The 12,384-nt window shown below is 36.7% G+C and overlaps 1 protein-coding gene across 1 annotated transcript in view; it reads right to left on the bottom strand.

The window, feature by feature from the left end:
- Positions 1-12,384, bottom strand: part of TTC27 (tetratricopeptide repeat domain 27) — a 113,417-nt gene that overhangs the window by 12,446 nt on the left and 88,587 nt on the right. The window contains exons 13-16 of the mRNA XM_063390683.1: positions 11,795-12,022; positions 7,054-7,152; positions 5,377-5,429; positions 1,229-1,394 (exon numbers count right to left, since the gene is read on the bottom strand). Of these exons, the coding sequence (XP_063246753.1) occupies positions 1,229-1,394; positions 5,377-5,429; positions 7,054-7,152; positions 11,795-12,022 (546 nt within the window). The remainder of the gene's footprint in view (positions 1-1,228; positions 1,395-5,376; positions 5,430-7,053; positions 7,153-11,794; positions 12,023-12,384) is intronic.

Raw genomic sequence — 12,384 nt, forward strand, 5'->3', positions numbered from 1 at the left:
TTAAGTAGCAGTTGAGAAAAAAATAATTGAAAAAAGCCAGCCATCTACAAGATGCTCCACGACAGGCTCCACCAGTACTACAGTACTCTAGCTGCCAAACACACTAATCTTTACCACAGTTTATAACACTCTTTAGTGCTGATGTTTAATGTTTAGCTATATCAAACCTAAAAGATTTTACTAATACAGAATGTTATCCTGTGCATGACTGGCTTCACTAGTAGTAAGTATTGCACTCATGTACAACCTATTATTAAAAAGCAATGTGAAACAAGTATTTAACATCCCTGCCCCCCATGACCATGAGATGCTTCCACAATCGGAACTAATTCTATCTGCTCTCTCGCCTCATCACTGGACTCAAATTCCCAAGATCCAGGAAAGCTACTTTTTTCTCTTTTTATGAGACAAGAAATAAAACATACTCCTGGGATCCATGAGCAGCAGCAGCTGGTTCCTCCTACTCTGGTACTACACAATCTCCCTAAGAGCTCATAAGCTCTTCAACCAGATCTGCTAATTTTGCAAAGGCTCTTGGAGGTATTTTACTACTCTTCTTGAGAGATTCTCTGGCCTGCCTTTCAGATTCACCTTGCTATTTTCACTGAGTGTACAGAACCCTGCTTGGATCAGGACCTGGTTTCTGGCAAAGTAACATCCCACGAAGGTTCTCTGGATTTTGTCCAGAGTATACATTTACAAACACCAATCTTAACTGAACTTAACTGAACTACAGTGAAAGATGAGCAAAATACCTCTTCTATTTTTCTCTGTTCTGTTTTTATGAATCAATTTTCTGACAGTAATTAATTCAATTTACTTTCAAAGGCTCATTTGTGGAATTTTCCAACACATGGGAAAAGCTTCCTTTTCTTTAAACCGAATAATTTATATTGATTCTGATACAGAGATATGCAGGAACAATATGGAAAGCTGGGATTATACATTGAATTTTACATAAAAATAGGCCTTAAAACTGCAAGGCTTATGCATGTTCTTTCACAAAGTGTGTTGCAATCTGGATGCAAAGGTTTTCAGTTTTGTCCAGTTTCATTTTAAGTATTTATTCTTAAGAGTCCAAATCTCCAAAACTTAAATCACTTGCCTGCATAACTTCATTGGCATGTGCACTGTCATTACTGTTACCACTATCAGCAGCTATCAGTAACCTGTCCCAGAACAAAAAATGGTGAACATATAGGATGACTAAACATGAAAACTTTCCCACCTGTGTATCCTTGTACTTTTCTCTCAAGTCCATAAGCCGGTGATAAGCTTTAACTGCTTCTGAAAACTCTCCAACATCTGTACTGGTGAGAAGATAGTTCTCCCATATTTGCCAGTGCTCATAGTTGCACTTGAGAGCTTCTTGGAGGGTTCGAAATGCTTTGATCCTAATCAATAATTAAAGAATAACAGAAATTATTACAGAAGATTTCTACACTAACATCAGTTGGCATAGCATCAACTAAAAAACTGCTTATTTAAAAAATCACACTTAGACCACAGTGGGATGCAAAAGCTATTGCTCATAATTTACAATATTGATAATCCCTTAATCTCTCTTGCAAACCATTTTGTATTAGTTCATACACATCAGTACACTCTGTAGTTTGAATTAGGTAACTTCTCTTAGCTATCATAATTTTTTTTTCAAAAATTTATCGTAAGTTTGCCATCTATGTCAGTATTTTCCTTTCCAAATTTTTAACTGGAACCATGAGAAAACAATCTTACTCCTGCTGCAGTCGTAACACACATTAAAAAATTAAAAATGACTGAGTTCATGACAGATGCAGAATGGTATTGACTTATTTAATCACAGAGAGGAAGGTTACTTGACAGCTTTTTGTTATTTATTTTAAACATCTGCACATGGCAAATGTGTATCCATTGCACAGAAGCCCATCCTTTTCAAAGTTCTTTTCCTTAGGTCAGCTGGAAGGTTTACCTACACCCTCTGGTCCCCAATGCTGTGCTGCTCAGTACAAATGTGTCAGAATGGTCCCAAACACTAACAGGGGTCCTTCTCCAATCTGATCCATCTCATACTGACAGGAGAAAGTGTTATGGAATAAAAGTGGACAGCACAATTCCTATCAAATCACCATCAATTTATAAAGCATGTTCAGTTTTTCATACGTATCCACTGCAGGCAACTCTTGACTATTTCCTTACCAAAGGAGAGCAGTAATGGCACCCTCTAATAAGAAAATGCCGTTTGAAGTATATGTTGGTAAGGTTTGTGAGCTTACTGTTTAAAGCCTTAAACATACTACCAAAAGTTGCAATAAATTTGAAACTTTAAAATAGCTCTGTTAGAGAACTGGAATGATATAGTTCTTTCTAAGAGACTGAAGTCTCAGTTGGACAGTCATGATATGTGAAAAACCACAAAGGAATGGATTCCTTTAAATTAAGACTTGAACCGGAGCTTTCCTAGGCTGCTAAAAAAATCTTCTTTGGCAAGGCATAATAATACATCTCCTCTTAATCAATATCATATAAAGATGGCCTGTTATCAAAATTTGCAGTTCACTTGCTCTATACTGCTCGAGCAAGTTGTTAAAAGTGCTTTCTCTAAAGAAAGACAGTGCAAAGAAATTGTTGGTTGAGTTTCAAAAGAGGGTCCAAGAGAATGTAAACATCCCAACCAAGACAAGGTACTATCTAAGTAGTTGACCAGGCCATTAAAAGTTTGAAATAGCTTGGTCAGGGAAAAACGTAAATAACTGCCAATCTGAAGCCATGATATTAAGAGTTATCAAATATACACAAAGATCAGAACTATTTAAGGAGAGCAAATACACGGACCGAGCAAAATTATTTAAGGAGAACAGGTCATTTGTCATAGCTACAGCAGAACAGTCCAGGGTCTTCCCATGTTCACTCACCTTTTCTCTCACTTCTGATATATTATTAGATGTGATGCTGATGAACAGATGTACCAACACTTGAGTTTTCTCCACTGTTAACAATCTCATGAAGGGATTTCAGACCTCAATTTTACCAGATTAAATTAGAAAAGAACACAGTCCTGCTCCTTCTGTGGATTTTGCTACAATGGAAGTTGGGATCTGCCACAGCTCTCTGCCAGGCTGGGAGGTGTTCTGCCTAACTCATGTATTGTTTCTGCAACTGCTCTTCACCACCTGTAGGATTAGCCTGTATCATCTCCCCTATCTTCCTGAAAATTAGTAAGCTATCAAGAGGGCAGATGCTTGTAAGATGGAAATGTAAAATGTAGTCAAGATACCAAAGGGATGGGATGGAAATAGTATTCCACAAATCCTCACTCTTGCTATGTAATAAAATCCTCCAGATTCTCAAAACAAATCCCGTGTGTATTTAACCAATCACATAATGATGGAGTATCCTTAACCAGTAAATTCATGCCTAGACAGGAAACAGTAGCCAGTACAAATGCATGATCTGGTCTTGGAAGCCAGGAATCTTTCATACGAAGGACAGAGGGCCAGTTCCAGTTTATTCTGAGAAATCTGAGACCTACATTTCAAAGACCTCCTCCACACACAGTGGTTTTCCTGGTAAACCAAAGCATGGAGTCTGTTTTCATCACAATTAATTTTTCTGGAGGAAATTCAGAATACACAAAACTTGCGGAGGCTTAAAAAGCAAACAACCCCAAAAATCAACAAAACCCCTGTCCTTTGGGTGTTAGCAAGTTGCTTGCATACACTTTTCAAGAAGTACTTATGTTATATTTGTCTGTTTTGTGAGACTCTGCCAAGCCTTGGCCAAATGCACAATCTATGAGTGGGCCCAAATTAAAAGTCTGGTTGGAGCAAAGCCAGATTTTTTTTTTTGAGGCAGTGAAAGAAAACTATTAACTATCTTACTTTTGTTTTCCATTTTTTAAAATCCTCACTCCACTTAAATTCTTCTGGCAGGCTTGAAAAATAAGAATTTCTGTATCCTCACACAAATTATTCAAGTGTACTGCAATAGATATTCCCTGTTTTGAGACAGAGTTAAACCAGCTCACACACAGTCTTGACCTTTAAGTGACTACACAAATAATCAAAGAAGTTGCTATTCCACAGCAAGTACAGGCCACACTCAGCTATCAGCATGTAATACTCACTTTAAATTTACTATACATTGAATCCTATCTGAAATGTTTCCTGTGGAAAAAAAGCTCAGTAACATGCCCCCATTTATTGCTTTTGCTACTATATCAAATTTTGTATGTACTTAGCATATTAGATCACAAGAGTAGATTAGGAATAGTAAAATTCAACCAGTAAACTGAAGCAAATCATTCAGTAGTTTCTCAGCCTTGTAGCACATTAACATACAGAAAATTATTTTGATTAAAAATACTTTTGTGGAACGAGCATAAGCCAGTACACTGAGCATCTGACATTTTGAATTGTATGGAAAAGAAGGAGCAAGAACCACATGAATTGCACATACTCAAGGTACTGCTGAAGATGGAAGGAACTATTGAAAAGTTAAAACAAGGTCTTGCTTTCTTTTACTTTTTAGGCTTGTGTATTATTCTAATATTTCTAACACTTCATTTTCTCCTCCCTCCTGCTCCCCATTGACATATCTATCTCCTAAGTCTGTATTACTTCTCACTTTTCCTATGTATGTTTATAAATTTACACTTTTATGCAAACTTACTAATATCTCCTTTTTTACTTAGTCTCCTGACTACATAACCATATAAATTCATGTCAGATTTCAAGTAAGATTTTTAAAAATAATTTATCTTATTCTTTTGTTTCATTCTTTGGTGACAAGTTATAATGTTGAAATTCTTAAACATTAAATTCTTCCAGGTGAACTTTTATTACATTGTGTTGAAACACAAAATACAAAATAAGAGTGGCAGTCCACTTAGGTCAAAGCTTGTTGTACGAATCATTAGTTTTGAGGGAAAAGAATAAGCTAGCTGGCATGTGTGCAGATTTCCATCTGCTTTTGTATATAAAAACCAAACTGTCTGGTTTTCCCTTAAATCTGTGGAGGATAATATCCTATGAAATTACATAGGTCTGAATACATAATTTGCTTGAAACTGACCTATCTTCTTAACTTTACAGTCAAAGTAGCATTAATTATTCGTCTTTATTATTAATATTTTGCATTGGTTGTACTTCCTACATCATAAATACTTCTAACAAGAAAAAAATGTAGAGAGAGGTTGCTACTTGTATAAAGGTTACAAAATTATTTCCTCTAAAATAAAATAGTTACCAGTGATTCAACCTGGGAGAGAGAACTGAAAGGCTAAGAATTACAAAATATGAGTTAAGCACCTTATAATAATAAAAAACTCAATGTCAAAAAAAGGGAAACCACAGTTGTTTTACAAGCAATATCCTCTAATACTTTCGAAGTACTTACTTCTGTTTTAATCTGATATAAGCAGTTGATAAATTGTTCCAGGCCTCAGCATTCTGAAATGATAAAAGGAGAAGTACCAAATAATTTATTCACTTACATAGTGCTTACTTGAAAAAAATACTTAAGTGAAACTACTGCCAAACATCATTGATTTTACTAATCACATATATTGACACCTACCCTCTACATGGGAGTTAAAATATTACATTGAAATATAGATTATTATATTAAAATTACAATACATAAACATTTGACTACATCAGCAACTATCAGGTGTATAAATATCAATTAACTGCCTTGTGGCTGCAATACACTACGTCAGCTCTCGCCTTTAGTCTCAGCAGTAAACAGGCATCCTCTTCTAGGATCTAGCTGGGATGGCTGGAAAGGTCAGTGCTCCCAAGCTCAGCACTTCTCACCAGCTGGAAGCTGCTTAACCTGCCCCACTCTCTGTTAGTGGACAAAAATGATCTGGTGTCCCCTAATGCACGTCAGGTAAAAGCAGCAGAGACGTGCAGAGATGATTCCCGCCCTCTGCCTGACACTGCTGTAAACGTGAAACCCCATCACTGAATTCAGCAAAGTGACAACTGGAAATGATTTGAAGGATAGAGTCTGAGCACTGCAATGAAATGTACTCTGAAGGCTGTCCTGAGGCATTAGGAGCGTTTAACTCATGCTGGGAAACCTTTCTGAGCCTTAATTAATGAAAATGATCACTACCTTGCTACAGCTGCAGATGTATAAAGACAGGTTTTGCCTCCAACTGAGAGCCAGTCCAGCACCTTTTACTCATAAAAACCCACCACTTAGCCCATTGAGAAGTCAGATGGCATGGTAATATAAACAGAATTAAATACAGCCCCTAGAGAGATAAGTGCATCCAGTTTTAGTATTTACTTGAAAGTAAATTTACTGCACTGAGCAACAACAAAAACCAATATACAAAGTAAGATTTCCATTGTTGTCTGTATGTACATTTTTTCCCCTAAGGAAGTTACTGAATTTTATAATAAAGAAAAAGGAATACTCTGTCACCTCTCATTTCTCTTGGAGAAAAGAATGAATAACAACAGTTTCTATTGAGTAGGTGGTATTAATTCTAAGCAAGCAACCAGCTGATAGCCAAAAGTATTGGCAATATATTCCTCAGGTAATTCAGCTGGCACATTCACTGTCTAAATGCACATTCAAACAACAGTATTGTACACATGTATGGCTGGCATCCTGAAAATATGGCTAAGCTCCATTCTCCCTGTGCTCCTGAAATATACAGTTACAAATTTACTCATCATACATGAACTTAACTTTTTTTTTTTTTCAAGAGAATTTGATTACTTAGAGGACTAAATATTTTAATAAAATTTTTGGTTTATCTCTTTTTAGCTCTCCTCAAAACTTAGTCATTCCCTTTTGTCTGTTTTAGCAATGTGTGCAAGCATAAAGGAATTTTTCAAATATATTATAACATTCACGCACTCATACTTGGACAAAGTTAAGTACTGGGTGTTTTTATGATGCCTTATGACAAAAATATATATTCTTCATGAACAAGCTTAGTTTATTCAAAGGGCTAAGGTTTAAACAAGTTTTTCATTATTGCTTTGCTTGTTTTAATGAAAACATCCTTGCTTCTTTTAGATAAGCCATCTGAATGGTTTGTTCAAAAGTACATACATCTGGTTCCAATGTCACACAGCGCTGAAATGCTTTGGCAGCACCTTCGTAGCCTTCTAAAGCAATGTATGCACAGCCCAAGGAAAACCATACACCTAGCTGGAGAGAAAAAATTAATGGTTACCTAAAAAAATCAACATTTCAGCACAAAAGAAACAATTCGGCATGGGTAAACAAACACACAACTCTTGTTGATTTTTACCCATCTTCAGCTATAATAGTATTGTACTGGAAAAACTAATATCCTGTATGCTGATTAGAGAAAAAGTTTAGGTTCAAAGTTTTAATAAATATGGATAAACAAAGGTGTTGACTGCATGAAGACCACATAACCATTTGTGAAGTGCTCTTTAACAGTCCATTTTCATTTACAGAACAAAGTGATAGCTATTTAGAGGTTTGCATATTTTGCTTTAATTTGTGAAAAACCCACGTTCACTTTATACTACTACAATTAGGTCAAATGATAAACATTAGGAAATGTTCTTCAAGGTAATTACATTTTACAAAAAACATCTCAAATCACCAGCAGGAACAGTTCAAAATCACAGTTCTTTCTACTTGTCAGAACATCAATATTCTCAAGTTTCTATTGCAATGTTTGGAGATAGAAATGTACTTAACTAATGCCTTGCACAGAGAATGGAACTTTACCAATTCAGTAACCTTGCATTTAAAGTCTTTAGTTGTTACAAGCAAATACCTCTCATCAATAAAGATTCAGCCAGGGAGGAGAGCTCAGCACCTCCCTTCTCCATTCCCCCTTCTCAAGGAGCTGTAGAGAGCAATGAGGTCATGTCTCAACTCCCTTTCCTCCAAATGAGACAAGCCCCCTTCTCTCAGGATGTTTCTTCCAGCCAGCCCTTTTTCCAGCTTTGGAGACCTCCTCTGGATGTTTTCAAGGACCTTCACGTCCTTGTTAAACTGTATACAGTGCTCAAGGTGAGAACTGTAGAGAGCAGCTTAATCCCCTCCTTCAACCTGCTGGTTGTGCTGTGTTTGATACATCCCAGGATTTGCTGCCCTCTTGGCTTCCAGCCACTGCTGACTCACACAGAACTGCTGCCCAGTGGTGTGATGTTTGGGAATGGAACAAAGCTGCACCAGGGGAGCTTTAGACTGGACATCAGGAAGCATTTCTTTATCTAGAGGGTGGTCAGACACTGGAACAAATCTTCCTAGAGGTGATTGATGCCTCAAGGCTGTCAAGTGTTTAATAGGTATGTGGACAATGCCCGTAAAAATGTGTTTTAACTTGAATTAGGCAGTTGGACCAGGTGATCATTTTGAGTCCCTTCCAACTGAAATAGTCTGTTCTACACTAAATATCAGATAACGGCAAAAATTACAGCACAATAAATTTTTATAGCTCTTGAACAGCAAGTTCCTGATTTGCCACATGGTTAATTCTCAAAGATCTGCAAGCTTACCAGTAATACCTTTTATAAAAGTTCTGTAATTCAAAAAATTATTAAACCCTAAGTATACCAACAGAACATTTTCTGACACCATTTCGCTTTTTAAATGCATACAGTCAAAACAAAACAGGACATTTTATGAGGTGCTGCAAAATAATTCTAGGTACTACTACCCTACTACAATAAATTCAGCCATTTCTCCATTCTATCCACCAAGGTAAAAAAAAGAAACAACCAAACCAAACCAAACCAAACCAAACCAACAAAAAACCCACAAAAACCCCAACAAACAAACAAACAACCCTCACACAACGCCCCTCACAGTTTCTTGGGAAATTTTTTTGAGAGGGAAAGAGGTGGGGAAGAGAAAGATGAAAACTTGGGTTACATTAACTCTGCATTGCACAACAACATATTACTTCTTGAGGTGTCTGTTTACTGTTTATATTCTCTTGTATTTTGGGTACTAGTTCTGAAGCAACTAAGTCTGATAAGTGAGGTTCTCCTTAAGAAATCATAACAAATATTTAAAGACAAAATCATTACCTTAAATTTTTTTTTCCAATCAGGGATTTTACAGGGTTGAGGATAACGTTGTTGGTTCATACACAAGGAGCTTTTACCTCCACAGATTAATTGCAAACTATAGCAAACATTCTTACAGTTCTCTCCACTTCAAACTCATTTTCTTGTCTCTGATACGCAACTTATATTGCTCCTGACTTAATTGCTATAAAATTTATAGTTAATCTGCTTCAAAGCTTAGCTCCCAGAATACAAACACAGGACATGGATCTTTGTCAGACGTAGCAGCCTGGTGGGCAATCTTCATGATACTGAAAAAACAACAGAACAAACTTGACAATAAAGATATCCTTTTGCTTATGAGGGTCTAAGTGGATGGCCCATCCCTGGAGCAGGTGGATAAATAGGTGAAGACAGAATTGGCAACTACACGTAGCCTCGGCAAAGATGAAAACCTGCTTTTCAGTACAGTCAAGCTGTCACTTCCATGATTCATAAACTCTTCAATCAAGGAAGATAAAACTGTGTTTCTCAAATTTCACACAGCAATATTAATAGTAAATAAACATTGAGTCAATCTAATTTTTTAAGGCTCTTTTGTCCATCAAGTTTCCAAAAGTCCAGCACTCCCACATAGCTGCTACCTCATTAACTCCCCTTTATCATCTTTCTAGATCAGTAACTTTCTGAACAGGAAAAGAAGGGGCAGAGACAGGAGCAACCAAGTATGAAATTGAAGGTTAGTTCCAACTTTATAGCTCAGGATACAAATTAAACAGTGCTTCTGTAAAGGGTGAGAGGAGAAACAGTCACTGCATGTCTTATAAATCTAATGAGTAACAGCAGCACAGTCTCACTTCTGAACTTGTGCAGACTTTCACCACTGGAGAACTGACTTTGTGAGCTTTCTGACCTCTGGAATTGTCTGCAAAGCCTTGGAAAATGCTCACAGTGAAAGTACAAGAGAAATGCATCAGTTATCCACAATTGTGTAGTAGAAAAAGTAATTCTGTGAGCAGCAGTGCTAATGAACATGAGTTTCAGGTATATTTGAACTGAAAGGCTTCCATTTCTTTGTGGATTCTCCAAAGAGTGATAGGCTTATAACATCCTCCTTATAAACATCCTCCTCAAAGATCTCAACCACACTTGACTGGCTGGCTAAAAAGTACACAAGATTAAAGGAAGGTTGAGAGAGAATGATTTCATCCATTATATATTTTGGGCAATCACTTGATGCAGCCTAAAAATCTTTTCCTTCAGAAAGGTTTCTAATAACCACAAAAAAATAGAATTTCTTTGTAAAAAAGACTCTTTGTTTACCTGATAAATTATGCACAATTCTGGGAACAATTTAATCAATTAATTAATTAATATTTTTCTTGCATTAAAATCCTTGCATTTAGAATCAATTTCCACTCTGCTTTTCACCTACAAGATGCCCTGCAATAGGAAACAATTGATTTCTGTAGTCACAGAATACAGACAGAATTTAGAAGACAGTTGTGTCAATCTGCACTCTCTGCTCCATCTGTTTGCTTGAAACAATTCAACTGAATCTTAAAAAGAGCTTCCTAAGCAACAAGAGGAGGAAATGTTCACTTTCCTATATGGACTGGCCTATTTTTCTTGGATTTCCTTTCATTCTAAACTTCCTTTGGATAGGATACAAAATAAAAAAGCAAAAAGCATTTCAGCAGAATATTTATCAGTTTTGAGCCCTATAGGCCATCTTCTGAAGCTCTTTATTATCTGGAAGTCCTCTCAATTTAAATAAAATTCATATCTGAGTAATATATATATTTGCTGGCATTTTTGGTAATTTTGTTTTCCATTCTAAAGATGTTTATAAGTTATCTGCAGTTCATCTGAATAAGAATAGGACTCTGATTCATTGGAATAAATTACATCAGGGAAATACAAAAAAAGCTTCATGAAAATGACTTGAAAGGCTGGAGGCCTTTAAAATTTTTCTAAAACAAAAGCCCAGTTAGTCACATGGAACTTAAAACAGCAGCTTCAGCAATGTTCTTTGCAGGCAAGAAGGAGGAAGACCCTACTTTTCATGGACCTGGAAAGAGGAGCATAATTTATATACATAAACAACCACAAAGCTTTTTTAACTTCTCCAGACCTTTCACAGGGTGAGCCTTATTGGCATGGGATATACTGCCTGAGAAACAAACAAGATTACAAAATTTGTCTGCAGAATAGTTTGCAAAGATCAGCAAGTGAAACTAGCCTCATCAAGAGAACTCTTTTCACTGTGGTTTCAGTTTTTTGATCCATCACTGTAATAGAAGCTACTGTCATCACAAGTTTAACACAGTGCTTCTCGGTGACTCCAGAACAAGACAGACCAGAACACCTTAAAAACATTTCTGTGAAATACAGACATTAAGAGTTTGTAACCCAAATCCAGGGCAAACTCAGACAGCACAAAGGGATACTTTCATCAAAATCCACATTCTTCTTGTAACTGTTTTGCTTTATACCTTGGTCATCATTTATTTGATGGTAATTATTAATCTGCAGTAGCTTCATCTCTTTGAAATTTCTTTGAAAGAGCTCTACAGGCAAAGATTTACCTGGATGCAAAGACCTGGATGCAAAAGGATGTCTTCATTTCATACTACCACTTTTAGCCCATGTTCCAAGTACATGGTGAAAATTTGCTCAGAATAGTAATAAACTATTATTTTGACAACTGTGCTCAGAACTGTCTTTTAAAAACGTGTCATCATTCAAAACTGAACACATGAACTAAAACCAAAGCTTTATGTGCATGATTTCCCAACCTGCATAGGGTTGATCTGTACTGAACGTTCAAAGCACTCCACACATTCCCTGAACTCCCGGTTGCGGAGATGGAGGAGGCCTTTGGAGCGCTGGGCGCGGGCGCTGCGGTGCCTGGAGAGCTCCCAGGCCTTGTCGTAATAGTGGTGGTCTTTAAGAACATCACCAAGCAAACAGTACAATCCTGGTGTCTCCTTCTTCTCTAACTCCCGCCTCAGTATTTCCTCTGCCTGTTAAAAAGCAAAGAGAAATCAACACATAATGAGACTGTTTATTTTCAGTTAATTACCTACCGGAACAAATACTGCTTTGCAATCATCAGCTGAAGATTAAGAAGTAGAGCTAGTGAGGAAACAGTATCTTCATCCAACACAGTACCAAAGATAAAGTCCAGAAAGAATCTGGTTCCAAACTGATGTTTGAAACATACTTCAACATAATATGCTGGCTTTTGGTTTAACATACCAAGGAAAATTAAACCATAAAAACAAGAAGCAGCTTACTCATTTCTTTACATCTTAGGTAGGTGTTCTGTCCCAAGAACACGTATCAGTCCTGGACATCAAACCTACACCTAATTCACAGCAATGCA

This window comes from Prinia subflava, chromosome 2 (assembly GCF_021018805.1).
Source record: "Prinia subflava isolate CZ2003 ecotype Zambia chromosome 2, Cam_Psub_1.2, whole genome shotgun sequence".
NCBI lineage: Eukaryota > Metazoa > Chordata > Aves > Passeriformes > Cisticolidae > Prinia > Prinia subflava.